At 37.9% G+C, this 21,763-nt stretch overlaps 1 protein-coding gene and 1 long non-coding RNA gene across 4 annotated transcripts in view; one reads left to right on the forward strand and one right to left on the reverse strand.

The window, feature by feature from the left end:
- Positions 1-1,676: 1,676 nt before the first annotated feature.
- LOC141583529 (uncharacterized) lies at positions 1,677-17,306 on the forward strand. Its single transcript, XR_012516181.1, has 2 exons — positions 1,677-1,938; positions 16,997-17,306. It is a non-coding gene; the product is annotated as an uncharacterized LOC141583529 (long non-coding RNA).
- The window catches only part of HIF1A (hypoxia inducible factor 1 subunit alpha), a 57,962-nt gene continuing 40,472 nt past the window's right edge, over positions 4,274-21,763 (reverse strand). For all 3 annotated transcript variants that reach the window (XM_003924408.4, XM_010335137.3, XM_074393153.1), the window contains exons 7-15: positions 19,855-19,961; positions 17,710-17,857; positions 16,527-16,747; positions 15,325-15,611; positions 12,445-12,567; positions 11,893-12,326; positions 8,027-8,135; positions 6,961-7,087; positions 4,274-5,875 (exon numbers count right to left, since the gene is read on the reverse strand). In XM_003924408.4, coding sequence (XP_003924457.1) covers positions 5,724-5,875; positions 6,961-7,087; positions 8,027-8,135; positions 11,893-12,326; positions 12,445-12,567; positions 15,325-15,611; positions 16,527-16,747; positions 17,710-17,857; positions 19,855-19,961 — 1,708 coding nt within the window. In that variant the 3' untranslated portion in view covers positions 4,274-5,723. The remainder of the gene's footprint in view (positions 5,876-6,960; positions 7,088-8,026; positions 8,136-11,892; positions 12,327-12,444; positions 12,568-15,324; positions 15,612-16,526; positions 16,748-17,709; positions 17,858-19,854; positions 19,962-21,763) is intronic.

Here is a 21,763-nt window from a genome sequence, read left to right on the forward strand (position 1 = left end):
CGAGATCGCACCATTGCACTCCAGCCTGGGTAACAAGAGCAAAACTCCGTCTCAAAAAAAAAAAAAAAAAAAAAAAAAAGAGAGAAAGAGGTGAGAAAACGAAAGAGGAAGTGATAAGGAAGTTCACAGGAGTGACAAATATTTGCAGTTGGAAAAACTCTAAAAGGCAAAGGCTGATGCAAAGTACCTCCCAGACTGTACCGGTTCCTTTCTAATTTTCTGTATTCGTAGCTCATTTTCTTTAGGTTTTTGCTTTAATATTCTACCAGCAGATTAGGAAGTCAGGCAACAGTTTATCATGATTTCTTCCCAGATTGTTCTGTACCCTTACAAAAGATTTTGTATGCAGAAACATTTTTAAAAATCCATTTCAAAGAGCAAATAATATTATCCAGTCATATTTAGAAGGGATCTCTACATAAAATAGAGTTTGTTAATGTTAATATTTCAAAGATCTTTAAAATTAGATTTGGCTTCAGAGAATCATAGTCTACTTATTTGGCTATACACGGCGTTTCTCAACTTTGTAAAAGGCATACCTTTTGCGATTAATATTACAGCCCTACCAGCCTGCTCTACTCTATGGAGAATCGTCTATCTATGATTATGCACCCATAAGAGCAAAAGAATTATGGCACTCTCATTAAAGGGCACCTCCCTAATTAAACACAAACACGCACACGTGTGATGACTGAGGCTACAGATCAATTTTTACTAGTAAAAAGTATCTGAAACACCTCAACTACTTTTTAAAAGTGTACCTTTGCTTTCTATAAAACTCTGTTTGAAGAAACCATAATGAATTTTCCTGAAGGAAACAAATTAAAATAAAATGTAAAATGTAGTGGGCTGTGGATATGCAGAGGGGAAGTTATTTATTCTAAACAATACCTGGCTTTGTACTTTACATTATGCAATCTTAACATACCAATTATTACAGAGATTAAGGCTCCAAGCATTTTCCATATTCCACACACTCACCTCCCTTCTGTCCAACAAGATTATCTTCTCCCAAAGGATCCTCAATAGTTGGCAAACAATATAATGAAAAAAGTAAAAAGGCCAACAGCCCCCAACAACCCCCCCCCAAATAAAAACAGCACCACATGGGGTAGCTTAAGTTTCGAGATCCTTAACTAGGCATATCTCAAAGTGCTTTATTTTAAATAAGCTAAATCTTTGAGCGCCTTAAGAGGAATATGTTTAAATAGACATGGAAATCCTGTATTTTTTATTAGATTAGCTGTCTAATTTTTTTAAAAAGTATTATATAGCTAACGACGGTCCAATCTGTTAGAATTCAAATTTTCCTATTCTACAAAGAAAAAGCTTCACACCCCAAAGGAGACAGCTCTACAGCAACATACCGAGTCCCGTTCGCCCACGCCCCCCATCTAAAAAACAGTCTGGGAAGCACCACTACGCTTCTGACTTTGACAAGTCCCAGATGACAAAGCCCAGGACTGACCCCGCGTGCCGGGCCCCGCCCGTTCGCAGGCCCGGAGAGGCCAGGGCCTCCCGCATGCGCTCGCACACGTACGCGGAGCTGACAGCAGCCACCCCACTGCACACACGCAGCCACTTCGCGCGGCGGGAGCCCGGCAGCCCCGGATCCCGGGGCCGTGGCTGCGGTGCTGCGCCCCAGCACGTACCGGGGCGTGGCCTGCCCTGCGCCGGGCGGGGCTCTGGAAGTTTCTCCGGTTGGCTCGGGTTTCGCATCCTCATCATGTAGCGCCAGTTGCACCAGGAGCGTAAGGGATGCCGGGTCCCTTCTGCATGCTTGGTATTTTCCCCGCGGGGCTCTGACCGCTGCCGTTCTCAGGCACCTGTCTTTCCTCTCCGTCCCAGAATGAAACCAAGACAAGGGAATAAAGGAAATTCAATAGTACACGGAGATCGGGTGTCTGGGCAGCGCCTTGGAAAAACTATCCATTACAGGTAAGAATAAAAATTATGTCCAAACCTATGAAAGGTGTGAACACGTCAAAGCTCCAGAAGGCGTTCATAGGAAGGTTTATGGTAAAGTGTAACTTTTATCCTACAGGGAGACTATTTTGTATGGAATTTCACTGATTTCACTAATTCTCTGTAAAATGATCTGGGATGACAGGCTCACCTCTATTTAAAGGAACGAAATATGAGCAAAGTAGTTAGTGGAAGACTTTAAAAAGTTTTTACATTTTTTGTTGGTTCCAGCTAGCAACACGTTTGCAAAGGTTTAACCAAATCTTAATGTTGAAAAAAAGAGGATTCTTTACTCTGCAACTTGTTTTAGGTATTGCTGTTTGAAAATTTTGAACTTTTAGATTGTTTCCACAAATCGAGTAATTTTAAGTTCATCTTTTCTGTGTAGAGGTTTCTAGAAGGAAATCAAGATTTGGAATGGTAGTCGTGAGCTTATAAAAACTTAAAACATATCTGTGATGCCATTAAGTCAAAACAGCTCTGGGAAAACCATACCATACATTGATACAGTCTTTTATAGTTTGTGCTTTCCCAATCACTATCTCATTGATGTGAGTTAATGTCTCCGTAACTAGAGATCTCAATCTCTGGTTCAAATTCAGAACCCATTAAATAGCACTGAGAACACTTTTATTCATTTGTTTATGCCTTGCCACTCCTTTTAGGACATTCCTTCAATGTGTTATGTGATCTCATTACTTTGAACTGACATGGAACCCTCAGTTTTCCACACTTCCATTGTCTCTTGTTTGCTATTTAAACAAAGAGTTAACAATGGAGAAAAGGGTATGTTCAACTGGATTGGCTAGCACTTCAGGGTGGTTAGCACTACGGGCTTTGGAGTCACTAATGGCCACCTCAAATGCTCTGAAACCTAGAGCACTTCTCAAAGGCTATATACTGTATAGATATACTCCTCCCTACGTGATACTGCTATGAATGAACTATATATAGCATTTAGACCTCATATGAAGAATAATTTACCCAAGCTCTAAAAGTAGTAAGACGGCAGGCCAAAAATGTAAGCTAAGTCTCCTGATTCTAAAGTCAAACTGAACTAATTTGGTTTGTTTTTAATGATACTGCATTAAACAAATTTAAATAGCTTTATTCATTTTCTCCTATATTTTTATGAAATAGCTACATTTCTTTTATACTCAGAACATACATTCCCATTTTCTGGGTTAGGAGTATAAAAGAAATACAGCTATTTCATAAAATGAGGGGAGAGGAATATTAAGGAGAGAACTATTATAGAAGTATAGTTGCTAGGGTTGGGTTATAAACCTTGGACAAACCATTACGAAGAAATTTGTGATGGTGCATAGAAATGGGAAGGGCTACTTTTACTATTTCATAGCTTAAAGCATTCCAAGTAGCTTGTTTCCTGAGTGGCTGAGCAGTAGGTTAGTACTTGCTTCCTTCCAGTTGTACTGTCCTTTAACGGCGGCTTTCCCTTCTAAATCAATGCTTTCACAAGTCATTTTTCTGAACTCCTGGTCATTACATAATTTGCTCATTTACAAATAGTTTCCAACTGAAGCTAATTTGCTACATAAGCATAATTTTTTGTTTTGTGACCTGTGAATATTAAGCAACTACTTTATTCTAAAATACCTCTTCTAGTATAATACTATCTGTAACTAAATGTTGAAGCACTTTGGGTCACAGTATTTGTGGTTAAGTGAACCTGTCCCCCAAGTATTGTGAACTTTTGTTCCAAAATTTTCATGTAATTTTAACTTTAATCACCGTCTTCCATTTTAAGATAAAAACAGCCACCTAAGAGATCTGCTGCTCAGTTCCTTTTGTTCAGTATATATACCTCAGGGTACAAGACCTAAGGCTTTGGCACTTCCTATGCAATTTGTTCATAAAAATAATTTTCTGTACCTGTAGGTGCAGGAATTCATAGTGATTTTTCAGTTTTCAAAAATATCTTTCTATACTGTCTGATTTTTTAAATGAGATTATGAGTGTAAAAGAAATATATCTATTTCATAAAAGAAAAATACAGGAGAAAAGGAATAAAGCTACTCTGTTTTTAAATGCAGTATCATTAAAACAAGAACAAACCAAACTTTTTCCAAGTTTGACTTTAGAGTTAGGAAACTTAAGCTTACATTTTTGGTCTGCCATCTATTACTTTTAAAGCTTGGGCAAGTTTTCCTTCATCTGAGGTCTAAATTTATTCATCTGTTAATGGGAATAGATTAGAAATCTTCAGAGAAACTCTGGCTTTTGTAACATTATGTGACTATAATGTTGAGACTTCGCTCATCCCATTCACATACTAAAAATACTAACATTTTGTGTTTTAACATTTTAATAGGCTCAGAAATTTAAAAATGATGTTTCTTTTCTAACAACATACTCTTTACAATAAGATATTATGGTTGTTATTAGTTAACATGACAGTTCGGGACTCAACATACATTAAGGTGATAGCAATATGATAAATGTAGAAATAACCAGTACCATGAAATTTTCATAAAGTACTTAAATTGTTGGTAAACAATTTTATGAGTTGGAGGTCTTGAAGCAAATATTCTCAACACTGGAACATAAAAGCTGATCAAAGGGGCCTGGTCCACAGAAGATGTTTATTTGATGTAACAAAACAATACAGTTAGTGTTAGATCCAACCACAAAGAGCAAAAGGAATGAAAAATTTGTACAATGTACATAGAAAAAACAAGATATTTACGGTGACAACTATATATTCCTAAAATAATGCTTCTAAAATTACTCAATTATTGAAATCTACATGAAAAAAGAAGGATGTTAATAGCGACAAAGTGCATAAAATCAAACATTGTATTTTGAGCAAATTAACATACTAGGCAATTTTGCTAAGAATTCATGATTTTTTTTTCTTGTTTACAGTCTGCTCAAAATATCTTTATACCAACAGGGTAGGCAGAACATTTAGGTTTAATATCAGTTACACAATATTAGCATAAACTTCCACAACTACATAGGGTATTGTTTTCTTTTGAGCTGGCAAAGTGACTATAGAAACATCAGATGATTTCTCTGAATTGAGAATTTTACCCAAATAAATGCCACATACCTTCTAGATATATGCGTATCTTTCTATATCATGTAAATGGCTTTACCCATTTAAATAATAAACCATACAGCATTTAAGAATCATTATTATATGATTAACAATGTCATGTTCCAGGTTTAACAATTTCATAGGCCAAAAAAAATTTCTTCTTAAAAACTAGTTTTATAAACACAGAATATATTCCATGAGTAACTGCTGGTATTTTTTAAGAAAATATATTGTGCAATTGTGGCTACCACGTACTGCTGGCAAAGCATTATTGTTTATGTAAAACGTGAAAAAAAAGATGTAAAAATTTTTTCACTGCCTATGATCATGATGAAAGGTTACTGCCTTCTTAAAAAAATTATATTGGCATCTTATTAAAAATAATTCGAAAAAGGGATAAACTCCCTAGCCAAAAATAAATAAATAAAAAGGTGCATTTTTAAAAATGATGCTACTGCAATGCAATGGTTTAAATACCAAAAAACTGAGAAAATGAGCTGTCTGTGATCCAGCATTAAAGAACATACTAAAAAAGAGCATTAATGTAAATTAAGTAGAAAGGGAATAAAAACTGAACTAACCAAGTTTGTGCAGTATTGTAGCCAGGCTTCTAAAATTAGATGTAGAAAATATAAATAGACTGCTTTAGGTAATGAGCCACCAGTGTCCAAAAAAAGGAATGAAATTATGAAAAAGCTCAGTTAACTTGATCCAAAGCTCTGAGTAATTCTTCACCCTGCAGTAGGTTTCTGCTGCCTTGTATAGGAGCATTAACTTCACAATCATAACTGGTCAGCTGTGGTAATCCACTTTCATCCATTGATTGCCCCAGCAGTCTACATGCTAAATCTGAAAAACAAAGAGACACCTAAGTATACATTCATCTAGTCAATGAATATTTATTCAACACCCACACTGCGTTAGGTATCATAGAAAATAAACTTCTGGAAGGGTTTTTAGTCTACCTGGCAAAACCACAACTATGTAAAAAAGTAAGTACAATCAAATGATACTAGTGCTGTGTCAGAAGTATTTACTGGATATAATAAAGGCACAAAGAAGTAACAATTTGGAAAAAGGTGTAATTATGGTGGGCATCGGAGCTCATAGGCCAAGGCAGGAGAATCACTTGAGGCCAGGAGTTTGAAACTATCCTGGGCAACATATTGAGACTCCATCTCTACAAAAAGCAGCCAGGCATGGTGAGGCATGCCTGTAGTGTAAGCTACTCAGGAGGCTGAGGCAGGATGATTGCTTGAGCGTAGGAGTTTGAGACTGCAGTGAGCTGTGATCACGCCACTGCACTCCAGGCCTACCTAGGCAACAGAGCGAGACCCTGTCTCAAAAAAAAAAAAAAAAGTGGTAGTCATAAAAATTCACCAATTTCTTCAGCTTCTATCAATATTGACAGTACATAAACATAGACAACTCAAAGGAAATTACTAAAAATGGAAAGTTCCACCTTGACATTTTTATCCCTGTATTAAGGCCATTAAATGAAATACAATTTTACTTTTTTCTTTTTCTTTTGAGACGGAGTCTCGCTTTTGTTGCCCCACTTAAGAGTGCAGTGGTGTGATCTCGGCTAACTGCAACCTCTGCCTCCCAGGTTCAAGCGATTCTCCTGCCTCAGCCTCCCAAGTGGCTGGGATTACAGGCGCCCGCCATCACGCCCGGCTTTTTTGTATTTTTAGTAGAGACGAGGTTTCACCATCTTGACCATGCTGGTCTTGAACTCCTGACCTTGTGATCCACCCGCCTAGGCCTCCCAAAGTGCTGGGATTACAGGCTTGAGTCACCGTGCTCGGCAGCAACTTTACTTTTTAATCTTGCTAAGGAACCAAAGTCACCCTCACTTAGATTAAAGCTCCTAAATAAAAATGTTTCATGTATTTTGTCTTTGTGATGTTCAAGGTCAGAAAGAATAAACTAACCAGAGGGTATTAAAATAATTGTCTTTTGCTCCATTCCATTCTGTTCACTAGATTTGCATCCTTTTACACGTTTCCAAGAAAGTGATGTAGTAGTTGCATGATCATCTGGCTGCTGTAATAATGTTCCCTATAAACAGTAAAGTTATTTCAAGTTTAGTTTGTTAAACTTTTTTTTAAAACCATAAATTTGAAATCGGTGTAAATTTAATAACATTATAGGCAGTTTCTTAAATACTACCCTAAGTTATTTTAAATTCTTTCTCTTAATATTATGATAAAGTTATTTGCCATCCATTGTGACCAATCTGTCCATAAATACTTCCCAGTTAATTTGGTTTGAAAATATCAGAATGAATTACATCACCATTGACTTATCCCAAAACATAGCAGTTATTTTTTTATTTGAGACGGACTCTCAGTCTCTCACCCAGGCTGAGTGCAATAGCCTGATCTCAGCTCAATGCAACCTCCACATCCTGGGTCAAATGATTCTCCTGCCTCAGCCTCCCAAGTGGCTGGGATGACAGGCATGCACCACCATGCCCAGCTAATTTTTTGTATTTTTAGTAGAGACAGGGTTTCACCAAGTTGGCCAGGCTGGTATAGAACTCCTGACCTCAAGTGATCCATGCACCTCGGCCTCCGCAAGTGCTGGGATTACAGGCCTGAGCCACTGTGCCCAGCCAATAGCAGTTCTTTTAATAAGGCAAAATAACTTAAAGGGAAGAGAATGAGATTGGTGGTGATACTGAGGGTGGTTAAGGGAAAACTTCACTTTTTAACTCAAAATACATTGGAATGGAATTGTTTGGAATTTATATACCAGGAATGTATCCATTAAGCATTGTATTTTTATAGAACAGTATATACAGAGTAAAAAAACAAAAACAAAAACAAACCCAATGTATAACTTCTGATAATGTAACTTTACTATTTGGAAAAAAGGAATCTCTCTCTCTCTCTCTCTCTCTCTCTCTCTCTCTCTCTCTCACACACACACACACACACACACACACGGAAATAGCACATAAGCTAGAAAAGCAAAACCTACTACCCTCATACTTACAATTCCTACTGCTTGAAAAAGTGAACCATCATGTTCAATTTTTCGCTTTCTCTGAGCATTCTGCAAAGCTAGTATCTTTGGATTTAGTTCTTCCTCAGGAACTGTAGTTCTGAAAAGAAAAAAAAATCTAAATAAAAATATAGCTGTTTTTTTTTTTTAAAATACCCAGTGGGCTCTTTTAAATACCTAATTCCTTCGTTTTCCAATATTAAGGAATGTAATATACGTACGAGAACTTTCCTGATTACTAAAGTTGATCACCTTAAGTCAAAGCTGGGCCGAGCCAGTGGCTCATGCCTGTAATCCTAGCACTTTGGGAAGCTGAAGCGGGTGGATCACCTGAGGTCAGGAGTTTAAGACCAGCGTGACCAACATGGAGAAACCCCATCTCTACTAAAAATACAAAAATTAGCTGGGCATGGTGGTGCGTGCCTGTCATCCCAGCTATTCGGGAGGCTGAGGCAGAAGAACTGCTTGAACTCAGGAGGCAGAGGTTGCAGTGAGCCAAGAATGCACCATTGCACTTCAGCCTGGGCAACAAAAGCGAAACTCTGAAGTCGAAGCTTTATTTTTTTTTCTTTTTTTGGTGAGACAAGGTCTCACTGTGTCAGACAGGCTGGAGTGCAGACATGATCTCTGCTCACTGCAACCAAGCTCTGCCTCTGGGATCAAGTGATCCTCCCACCTGAGCCTCTCGAGTAGCTGGGATTATGGCTAATTTATACATATATTTTTGTAGAGACAGGTTTCACCATGTTGCCCAGGCTTGTCTCAAACTCCTGAACTCAACCGATCCATCCACCTCACCTCCCAAAGTGTTGGGATTACAGGTGTGAGTGCCTGGCATTCAAAGCTTAATTTTTAGCAGAACATTTTCTACACTATGCATATCCCTATTTTATAAAACAGAGCCAAACACAACTAAATTGACATTGTAGAGTCGAAACAGTTAAATATTGTCCTTTTATTCCACCTAATATAACAATGTAGTGATATTGTTGGAACTATTGAAATATAAGATCAGTTTCACATCTGTATAGTGTTTTCAGTTTATGAAACATTTCAAGTTCATTAGTTCATTTTAACCTTACTCAGGTTCCCAAGATAGCTAAGACAGGCATATCATACCCTTTTTATAAATGAGAACCCTGTAGCCTATTGGGTAACTTTCCCAAAGTCCTACTGCTTACTAGTTGCAGATATGGAAGTACACTCTGCGTCTCCGTATCTGCACCTCCTCTCCCCTGCTCTTACCATTCTGCTATTTTGCCCTCCATATTAATCTGGTTATCAAACATGAACTATGTATATCTAACATTAATATTAAATAGTGAAGAACTGTTCTAATGAGTCAAGTACATCAGCTTTGTTATACTATTTTGACTTTTCAAGACCCCCCACAACCAAATGCATAATCATAAAGACTCCTTGCTGTTCCAGATAGTTAAGAGTGCCAAATAGGTAAGTGATCTAACTGCTCTTTTATTTTGCAGTTTTCTTTAGTTTTTTAAGAATTCTATAAACCTTGTATTATAGAGACAGGCAGGTTTTAAAAATTCTTATAAACATATATTGTCTTTATGAAATGTAACTCAGTCTATTATGAAAACATCATTGTAGTACTAATAGTACTTAGTATGCTTTTAATGGTTTATCTTTAATCCTAAAGCTTTAAGTCTCCTGGTCTGGTTCAGCACTTTGTTTTATAAATAATTACCTACGAGTTAGGAAAAAACACTTCCATATATTTTTGAGGTTCCTTTCATGAAAGTTTTCATTGCATGCCACATTGGAACTAATGTTTAAAAAGAATTGTTAAAGTGACCTAATGTGTCAGGTGTTCAGAAAACTGGATACCCATCCTCTGTAGCTAACAGTAAATTGTCATTTATAATACTGTATTCATGCATCTGTCAGTCCAACAACCATTTTTTTTTTTTTTGAAACAGAATTTTGCTCTTTTCGCCCAGGTTGGATTGCAATGGCATGATCTCAGCTCACTGCAACCTCCGCCTCTCTGGTTCAAGAAATTATTCTGCTTCAGCCTCCCAAGTACCTGGGATTACAGGCACCTGCCACCACACCCAGCTAATTTTTGTATTTTTAGTAGAGATAAGGTGTCACCATGTTGGCCAGGCTGGTCTTGAACTCCTGGCCTCAGGTGATCCACATGCTTCAGCCTACCAAAGTGTTGAGATTACAGGCTTGAGCCACCACGCCCTGCCCCAACAACCATTTATTGAGGAAGTTCTACACGTTAGGTCATGAGCTAAGTATTAGTATCACTAAAATGCCCAAGACGCTATAACTGCCCTAGTGGAGCTCAGTAAAAACTGAGTTAGTGACACAGTAATTTACAAAAGAACGTAAAGTAGTACTTCTGAGTTCATCTAAAGTCCTAAGATCTTTCCTAGCCTAGGGAAAAGACCTCTCCCAGCACTCTAGGTCAAGGTGAGAATGCTGGGCAGGGAAAAAAAAACCGTGTGCTCTGGCTATAACAGTGGTTCTTTCCTATTGATATTGATACCTGGGTCAGTCTAGGCATAGCAGAGTAGAAATCATTTCCCTCTTCCACACACTTACAAGCTAAAACGTATTTCTTCTAGCTATAGCCTCAAACTTAAAATACGTAAAATCCAGGCAGGGCGCGGTGGCTCAAGCCTGTAATCCCAGCACTTTGGGAGGCCGAGGTGGGTGAATCACGAGGTCAAGAGATCAAGACCATCCTGGTCAACATGGTGAAACCCCGTCTCTATTAAAAATACAAAACATTAGCTGGGCATGGCGGCCCGTGCCTGTAATCCCAGCTACTCAGAAGGCTGAGGCAGGAGAATTGCCTGAACCCAGGAGGCGGAGGTTGCGGTGAGCCGAGATCGCACCATTGCACTCCAGCCTGGATAATAAGAGCTCCAGCGTGGATAATAAGAGCAAAACTCCGTCTCAAAAAAAAAAAAAAAATACGTAAAATCCCCTTGCCAATTATATACAGGAAGTATAACTTAAATATTGGGTCGTGTCCATATGTTTGTCTGAACTAGCTCCATAGAAGTAATGTCATAAGTCATGCTTAGATTCCTGGTGTAGAGTTCAAAAACCTATATAGCCTGCAAAATTTTATATATATATATATACACATACACAGAGAGAGAGAGAGAGAGAGAGAGAGAGAGAGAGCGCTAACGTCCTACAAATATGTAATGAAAAATAAAAGCAACTTTAATATAAGTAACTCTAATAAAAATTTTGAAAGAGGGGCTTTTAAGTATCTGTATTAAATGCTAAAGATGGCAGGCTCAATTTGGAATGTGCAATTGGAAATAACCCTTAAATTAGAAGGGCTTTTCTTCAGATAAGCTTAAAGAAAGAGCTCTAAGAAATGGAAGCATCTGCCAGATGCAGTGGCTCATGCCTGTAACCCCAGCAGTTTGGGAGGTTGAGGCAGGCGGATCAACTGAGGTCAGGAGTTCCAGACCAGACTACCCAACATAGCGAAAACCCAACTCTAATTAAAAAAAAAAAAAATTAAAAAACGAAAAAAGAAATGGAAACATCTAAGTATCGAGGGTAGTTAACTAGTCTGATTTAAACAACTGCAAGAAGTGTATCTGATTACAGAACTTCTCGAGCTGGATTTTATTTTAAAGGTGTCAGAAGACTCTCTTACATTTAGATAGGTAATTTTAGAATTTATAATTATTTTAGAAAAAATACATTAGGATAATTTAGAAAGTTCTTTGAGTGCTTAAGAATTTGTCTTAGAGCATATACGTCAGAAGGTTTGCTATACATTTAGAAATTATGTACTATCACATACATTTTCTTAAAAATAATAAAAGAGCTATAACTTGAATGTTACACATAAATACCTTTGACTCAAAGCGACAGATAACACGTTAGGGCTTCTTGGATGAGACTTTTCTGTCTGTTCTATGACTCCTTTTCCTGCTCTGTTTGGTGAGGCTGTCCGGCTTTGAGTATCTCTATATGGTGATGATGTGGCACTAGTAGTTTCTTTATGTATGTGGGTAGGAGATGGAGATGCAATCAATATTTTAATGTCTTCCATACGGTCTTTAGTCACTGTTTTTAATTCATCAGTGGTGGCAGTGGTCGTGGTGGCATTAGCAGTAAGTTCTTGTATCTGAGTCTGCTGGAATACTGTAACTGTGCTTTGAGGGCTTGCGCTTTCAGGGCTTGCAGAACTGCTTTCTAATGGTGACAACTGATCGAAGGAACGTAACTGAAAGTCATCATCCATTGGGATATAGGGAGCTAACATCTCCAAGTCTAAATCGGTGTCCTTTAAAACAGCAAATACATGAGTTTTTACAATGGCCACACTTTATAAATAAAAAACAAGTTAAAGTTACTTCAGAATAAAAATTAATGAAATTTAATAGAAAATGAAGTTCATATACCTGAGTAGAAAATGGGTTCTTCGCTTCTGTGTCTTCAGCAAAAAGTTTTTCTACCAATTCCAACTTGAATTCATTGACCATATCACTATCCACATAAAAACAATATTCACTGGGACTGTTAGGCTGTAAAAAGAATATGTTTAGTTTTTCCTGAAGAAGCCTCCATATACTTTGCTAGTTGTCAGAATTTTCAAGCTAGATCTCAGAAAAAAACACACAATCAAGTCCATCGTGTTTATCAAATTTTATCTAACTAGGCCGGCATAGTTGTCCATGTCTGTAATCCCAGCACTGGGAAACTGACGCAGGTGGATCACGAGGTGAGGAGATCAAGACCATCCTGGCCAAGATGGTGAAACCCTGTCTCTACTAAAAATACAAAAATTAGCTGGGTATGCTGGCACGTGCCTGCAGTACCAGCTACTCAGGAGGCTGAAGCTTGAACCCAGGAGGCTGAGGTTGCAGTGAGCCGAGATCGCACCACTGCACTCCACCCTGGGCAACTGAGACTCCGTCTCGAAAAAAAGAGAAAAAGTTTAACTAGTGAAAAAAGTGACATTTTGAAGCTTACACTGGTAACAAATTTTGCCAATGTACATATTTCTGACTATGTAATATAACATCATTTCTAAAATTAAAAGAAACATCTTATTCTAAAGAATAAAACCTATTTGGTAATTTACATCCCACAATGGTACCTAACTGACCAATTAACTAGATGCTACATTCACTGGAATTTACCTATGAAATGAGAAGGCACATTCCTATGGCGACTGAGCTACCTAAAAATCTCACAGCTACTGTTGAGGGTAGGAGTAGAGACTTAAGTGCTTTTACCTGCATACACCTGAATGAATGTACATTATTACTATTTTAAGAGTTCTGAGGCCAGGCGCGGTGGCTCACACCTGTAATCCCAGCACTTTGGGAGGCCAAGGTGGGTGGATCACGAGGTCGAGAGATCAAGACCGTCCTGGTGAACATGGTGAAACCCCGTCTCTATTAAAAATACAAAAAATTAGCTGGGCATGTGGCATGTGCCTGTAATCCCAGCTACTCAGGAGGCTGAGGCAGGAGAATTGCCTGAACCCAGGAGGTGGAGGTTGCGGTGAGCCAAAATCGCGCCATTGCACTCTAGCCTGGGTAACAAGAGTGAAACTCTGTCTCAAAAAAAAAAAAAAAAAAAAAAAAAAGAGTTCTGGGCAAGAATCTTAACAAAAAACTATAGCTGTGTATTCTAAACAAGGAATTTTGCTTTCATCATTCTATTATTTTTGTTAGATTTACTTTTGTTAGACAAAAACCAAAATGAATCAAACTTTTTTTTGTGCTAGGTAAATTAAGCAAGCAGGGCATAGCAGATACTCCTTTACCAGAAGGCTATAAGATGTCAAATCTCCTACTCTTAGCTTGCCAGTTTTATTCAACAAATATTTAATTTAGAATTATTTACCACTTATTAAAGCTCATTTATCAAGTTATAGTGTTCAGATCTAAGTTACCCTACTCCTTAGCATATTTTTAAATGTAGGAAGTCCTGAAATGGAATCACTCTAGATTTAGAAATAGAGCCCTGTGTGACATCTCTAGTCTTGGTCAGTCCAGTCTTTAAAGATTATTTTTGTTATGTTTATAGGACAATTAATATCAAGACAGATGCAAAATAAAAAAGACCAGTTACTAAGTATTTATTTTATGTAAGACTTGTTATTTTATGTTATACCTAAAGAAAATTTCAAAATAGTGATGGAAACTGGACTAAACTGGGCAAAGAATTTATACGGTTCTTCCCCATGTAAACCCTGTTAAGCCTGTTGTTACCAGACAGTACTCCAACTTAAAGGTGTAATGGGCCAGACAGGCATGGTAGCTCACACCTGTAATCCCAGTACTTTGGGAGGCCAAGGTTGGAGGATTGCTTGAGCTCAGGAGTTTACAACCAGCCTGGGCAACATAGTGAGAACCCCGACTCTACAGGAAAAAAAAAAAAAAAAAAAAAAAAAAAAAAAAGGTTAAAAAATTAGGCATGGTGGTGTGGGCCTGCAGTGTCAGCTACTCGAGAGGCTGAGGTGTGAAAATCACTTGAGCCTGGGAGGCTGAGGCTGCAGTGGACTCTGATTGCACCACTGCACTCTAGCCTGGGTGACAGTGAGACTCTGTCTCAAAAAAAAAAAAAAAAAAAAAAAAAAAACCCAGCCAGGCGCAGTGGCTCAAGCCTGTAATCCCAGCACTTTGGGAGGCTGGGGCAGGTGGATCACACGGTCAAGAGATCGAGACCATCCTGGTCAACATGGTGAAACCCCGTCTCTACTAAAAATACAAAACATTAGCTGGGCATGGTGGCGTGTGCCTGTAATCCCAGCTATTCAGGAGGCTGAGGCAGGAGAATTGCCTGAACCCAGAAGGTGTAGGTTGCGGTGAGCCGAGATTGCGCCATTGCACTCCAGCCTGGGTAACAAGAGTGAAACTCCGTCTCAAATAAAACAAACAAACAAAAAACCCACAATAAAACCAACAAACAAATCAAAAACGTAACAGGTATAGGCTGTGGCTGCCTTGAGCACACTTAATACAAGTCTAAAATGTCCAAATTCAAGACGTTTTTGTCCTACTGATATAAATAATAGAGAAACAATGTAAGTTTCACCTTTTGGTTTCTATTATGCTAGTTTCTTCTCAAGTTCCTATCTTTGAGCCTAAAACATGTGCTGAGGTCTAGGTTAAGCAATAGCTCTTGCAATAATTTTTAAGTGCTAAAATACAAACATACACACACAAATGTAATTTGTGGTTCAAATTAGTGTTTCAATCAAACTTATATACAATCTTGATTGTTAAAATCTGAAAGCTGTCCCTTTCTGATTATATCATGACACCTACCTCAGGTGAACTTTGTCTAGTGCTTCCATCAGAAGGACTGGGTGGCTGATCCTGAATCTGGGGCATGGTAAAAGAAAGTTCCAGTGACTCTGGATTTGGTTCTAATTTTAATGCAACTTCTTGATTCAGTGCAGGGTCAGCACTACTTCGAAGTGGCTTTGTAGTTTCAGAGGTGGCTAATGGAGACATTGACAAATTGATATTCTGTAATTTTTCATTGGATGAAGGAAGCATTACATCATTATACAATGGTACTTCCTCAAGTTGCTGGTCATCAGTTTCTGTGTCTGCAGGGAAAAAATAACAGTCAATCTAAAGTATACAAATACTCTTTTTTTCACTCAAGACAGTCTTGCTCTGTTGCCCAGGATGGAGTACAGTGACAATCTTGGCTCACTAAACCTCTGCCTCCTGGGTTCAAGCAATTCTCCTGCCTCAACCTCCCGAGTAGCTGGGATTACAGGCACATACCACCATGCCCAGCTAATTTTTGTATTTTTAGTAGAGACAGGTTTTCACCATGGTGGCCAGGCTGGTCTCAAACTCCTAACCTTAAGTAATCTACCCGTCTTGGCCTCCTAAAGTACTGGGATTATAGGCGTGAGGCACCACGCCCAGCCACAAGGATTTTAACATACAAAAAATGTATTCAATTCATCAAACAATAAAATGTTACCAAATTTTCCTTCATCAAAAAGTTTACCAGTATTACAGTATAATCGTAAGTCTGGATTATCTTTCCAATCCACTATTGATACCTCCTCTTAATCTATACGGCATAAAAGACAAAAGGCAATACTAACCATTTTATATATTAAAATGTTCTCTACTTTAAAATTGCAGTTTTCATCTTCAATGTTTGATGTTATGGTATGACTATTTATTTATCCTTTAATGCAACAATGCCTACTTCCAGATAACTCTGCTAAACTAGAGAAAAATCTGAGCAGGATACAGAAATAGCAGAGTAGCCAGGAAAATTTATGTGCAAAGAATAAATGCCTTAAGGACACTTTAAACACAATTTCCAACAATATAAAAAAAGCAAGAATGGTAAGAAATTATGGGGGCAAAATATTTAAGCAAACCAACATATTAGCCTGTAATGTCCAATTGATTACCAACAAAAAATGTTAAAGTAACATTTAGTCGAAATGAGGCATGCAGCAAAAGTTTAGGGAATTAATAAAATAATTACTCACCATTGCTGCCAAAATCTAAAGATATGATTGTGTCTCCAGCAGCTGGGGCCAGCAAAGTTAAAGCATCAGGTTCCTTCTTAAGTTTATCAAAGAGGCTACTTGTATCTTCTGATTCAACTTTGGTGAATAGCTGAGTCATTTTCATATCTGAAGATTCAACCGGTTTAAGGACACATTCTGTTTGTTGAAGGGAGAAAATCAAGTCGTGCTGAATAATACCACTGTCAAAACAAGAGAAATTAGTAATTCATAAATGAGCACTTGACACAATGACGGGAAGGGGAACTGTGAAATGGTCTCTTAAGAAATTCTGCTTTATGGACAGGAACATTTTAAGATTTCTTGAGATGCATGTTCTCTCATGCACAATTTGTCACATTTAGGGTTTTAAAATGCTAATATGAAATGAAGACCCAATAAAATTCACAGTATGCAGCCATAAAAAAAGAATGAAATTATGTCCTTTGCAGCAACATGGATGCAGCTGGAGACCATCATCCTAAGTGAAATAACGGAGGAACAGAAAACCAAATGCTGCATGTTCTCACTTATAAGTGGAAGCTAAACACTGGGTTACCTGTAGACATAAAGATGGCATCAACAGACACTGAGGACTTCCAGGGGAGAGGGGCAAGGGTGGTTGAACAGCTGTTGGGTATTATGCTCACTACCTGGGTGACAGGATCAACTGTGCCACAAACCTCAGTATCACATGATATACCCATGTAACCTACGCATGTATCTCCTGAATAAAAAATAAAAGCTGAAAAAAAAAAAAAATTCCGGTACAAGATATTTTGACTAATTTCAGTTACGAATTTCAGATGTCCAGGCTTGGCATGGTGGCTCATGCCTGTAATCCCAGCACTTTGGGAGGCTGAGGTGGGTGAATCACTTGAGCCTGGGAGCTGAAGACCAGCTTGGCCACTATGGCAAAACCCATCTCTAGGGGGCACAAGAATGGCTTGAGCCTGGGAGGTGAAGGCTGCAGTGAACCAAGATTGCGCCACTGCACTCTAGTCTGGGTGACCTAGGTCAAAGTACAGAAAATAATAATTTGGTAGAAATGTGAAAGTAAAATAAAATTTAGTTAATATTTATAATCTTATCTTCCTATAAATGAACAGAGTATCCAAAAAGAATTACTATTTGTTTCCCAAAAATGTTTATTTCTCAAACTTACCTCACAACATAATTTACACACACAATGCACTGTGGTTGAGAGTTCTTGGTGTTGTATATGACAGTTGCTTGAGTTTCAACCCAGACATATCCACCTCTTTTGGCAAGCATCCTGTACTGTCCTGTGGTGACTTGTCCTTTAGTAAACACTAGGGGGAAAATAAAAAAGAATCATGCAGAGAAAATACTGTCCCTTTGACTTTTCAATTAAATGAACAGATACTGAATGTTGATCATTGTTTTAGAAAACAGATGTGTGTTTCGTGGAATCAGTTTTAACTGCTTAAATTGAGATAGTGTGTCACAGAATAGCTGAAAATATACCCATTTCCTTTTTCAAACCCTCTAAATAAAACTTCTTTGTTGCCAATGAGCTAAGTGAAGAGTTCATGAGTACACAATCTTCAGCGACTGAAATTCCTTTAATGATTTAGGTTGAATATGTCAGATTAAGAGAATAATCAATAACCTTTTTCAAGAAATGGTGATTCTGTAACTTTAAATTCTGATTACAGTTTCCAGATAACCAAAGATGCTTTTTTTTTTTTTTTTTTGAGATGGAGTTGTTTTGCTCTTGTCGCCCAGGCTGGAGGGCAGTGGTGCTATCTCGGCTCACTGCAACCTCTGCCTTCTGGGTTCAAGCGGTTCTCCTGCCTCAGCCTCCTGAGTAGCTGAGATTACAGGTATGTGCCACTATGCCCGGCTAATTATTTGTATTTTTAGTAGTGATGGGGTTGCACCATGTTAGCCAGGATGGTCTCAATCTCCTGACCTCATGATCCACCCGCCTCAGCCTCCCAAAGTGCTGGGATTACAGGCATGAACCACTGCACCCAGCCTACCTTGATGTTTAAATTAATCTACAGGTCCCCATTCAAAGGTCTTGGGTTTCTTTCAAAGGTAAGTGTAATTCAAGCTTAGATTATGAAGGACTCTTTTTTTTTTTTTTTTTTTGAGACAGAGTTTCGCTCTTGTTACCCAGGCTGGAGTGCAATGGCGCGATCTCGGCTCACTGCAACCTCCGCCTCCTGGGCTCAGGCAATTCTCCTGCCTCAGCCTCCTAAGTAGCTGGGATTACAGGCACGCACCACCATGCCCAGCTAATGTTTTGTGTTTTTAGTAGAGACGGGGTTTCACCATGTTGACCAGGACGGTCTCGATCTCTCGACCTCGTGATCCACCCGCCTCGGCCTCCCAAAGGGCTGGGATTACAGGCTTGAGCCACCGCGCCCGGCCTGAAGGACTCATTTTTATGGGCAGGTACAGTGGCTCACATCTATAATCCCAGCACTTTGGGAGGCCAAGGTGGGTGGATCACTTGAGGTCAGAAGTTCAAAACCATCCTGGCCAACATGGTGAAACCACATCTCTACTAAAAATACAGAAATTAGCCAGGTGTGGTGGCGCATGCCTGTGATCCCAGCTACTTGAGAGGCTGAGGCAGAAGAATCTCTTGAACCCAGGAGGTAGAAGTTGCAGTCAGCCGAGATCACGCCACTGCGCTCCAGCCTGGGTGACAGAGTGAGATCCTATCTCAAAAGAAAAAAATAAAATGAAATAAAATAAATTAATTAAATAACCAAGAGTATAATTGGATTGTTTATCACATAAAATAATGTTTCAGGTGTTAGGTACTCCATTTATCCTTATAAATCGCATTGCATGCCTGTATCAAAATATTTCATGTAACCTAAAAATATACATACCTATGTACCTATTAAAATTTTTTTAAAATGATACTTATTACCACATGTGCATGATGTCCATCACCTTCACATTCATTGATTGTACAAATATTTTCTAAGTGCCTATTATATACCAAACACCCTTTTGAGTATTTATGTGAATTCTGAAAATTATGCTATTCAATACTCTATTATATAATATTTGGTTTTTCAAAAGTCTTTGTATTTAAAATGTCAGGAAGTTTCATCTGTGATTAAATGATTCTATTTTTACTGATATTTGTTGCAACAAATACAGAACATAAAATGGTAAAGATCTCTACTGAATAGGCCTGTTAACACATTTTGTCTAGGAAGACTGGTACATTTTAACCAGATAATTAGATGGGTAGCCAAACTGTACAGAGGTTCCAACAGTTAAATAATTAAGAGTATCTCTTGAGTTCTTCCATTGTACTTACTATCATGATGAGTTTTGGTCAGATGATCAGAGTCTAAAGCATGGTAATATTCGTAAATTGAGCGGCCTAAAAGTTCTTCTGGCTCATATCCCATCAATTCGGTAATTCTGTTGGTAAAAAATACAAGATTTAAGAAAAAAAGGGAGACACTGATAAAAATTTTTCTTCTCCCAAGTTAACTGATAGGCATCCATCTTACGGGCAAGTGAATTTTCAAAAATAAAGAGCATCCGCCTTTGCTTACAATAAATTTACACCTCACCTTTAGTAGCTCTACGGTTATTAAATGCAACACCACACATTTCTTTAAGTCTTCTAGGTTCATCTGGCTATTTAACTCTTTTATCCTCTTCACCTAAACTTACTACCTATTTTTATCACATCTCATTATACATACTTTTGGTAACAAGGCAGGGTATTAATAAACAGACAAGAAGTACTACTAAATTAAACGGTAAAAGTTGTAAAAGTAGTCACTGACAGTTTAAAATGCAGATAAAATCTATAACATTATTTTTTCATAAAGCCAAATTCTTTATGGAGTAGCTGTTAAGCCCCTAGGGAATGCCTGACTTTGGGAGATCAATAGCCACTACACAATTCTAATATCAACCAAAGAGTATCTAGACTAAATGGGAACTAAAGGAATTATGTTGGTTTTAGAAGATGCTCTTGTAGTTAGTTTTTGACATCACATGAAATTATAGGAATAATTTCATATAAAACATTATTTCAAATGAAAATAGACTGGAAGACAATCTAGTTACTCTATCTAGCTCACTGGCAGACACTTTATACCTTTATTTAGGACACAGACTAGATCTTACTCTCTGTAACCAGTGTGAAATGGCAACTATGACATGAGAAAGAGAAAGCTATCTTCTTATACCATTCTGAACAGAAATACTCTCATCTGAAGTCTTTCTAGGAGGAAACGTAAGTTAAACTTCTAGATTCTCAGCCTTTAGATTTCAGAGGACTTTCTTACTGAGGTGCAAGCAAACCTTATGTAACATGCTTTATGTCATAAAACCCCACCTAACTACAGGAAGGACATAGGCAAGATATTCTATAAAGGTATAAAAGTAATACTGCTTGTGTTCTTATACTTAAAGGCAGATCTTCCATAGTTTATTGCAAAACAAATACATAAATGAAAAGCTGATTTGCCAAAAACCAAACCAAACTCAACTCAAAACCTTGATTCTTTACAAAGGGACATCTGTAAACACAGCAACACCAGGTGGCAGCATTATAAAGGAAAACTTGTTTTTAAACAAAATCAGTCATATTTCTTGAAACCATGCTTTAAAAAATAATTTTAATTGGTCTTATATTTTTCTATTTAAATAAAATTCCCATGGAATTAAAAACTTTTTCACTATTCAAATCTTAATATGCCTATGTGTGCCTGGCATCATTCTAGGCATGAAAATGCTAAGACAAAACTGAACACATGGCTAATTTTGCAGTAGATGTACTGGTACTACTTAGGAAATAGTAAGATAAATACAGTGATGAGAATCTGTTTCAGGAATCAGAGAAATCAATCCCATCCATGCAAAGGATTGGTAGAATGAGGAACAGCCTCTTATAGAAGACTTATGACTAGAGAGAGACAAAGGAAAGGCAAAACCACTTTCAGGGAAGAGGTACAGTATAAGCAAAAGATGTTAAAAAATGCTTAACATGGTGCAGGTAACAAAGATTCTATAATATGGTTAGCGGAGACAGATCAGATAATGCTGAAGAAGTAGGTAGGGGCATCAGATTAATCAGAATCTTGCTTATATTGTCGTAGGAAGCTCTGATTTAATCTGATGTCAATCAGTGCTTCTCAATTTGAGTTATGGCTATCACTAAGAGATGCCAAGAAGTAAAAGATATACTATATATGCTTTCCCTGAAG

Source organism: Saimiri boliviensis, chromosome 2, assembly GCF_048565385.1.
Source record: "Saimiri boliviensis isolate mSaiBol1 chromosome 2, mSaiBol1.pri, whole genome shotgun sequence".
NCBI lineage: Eukaryota > Metazoa > Chordata > Mammalia > Primates > Cebidae > Saimiri > Saimiri boliviensis.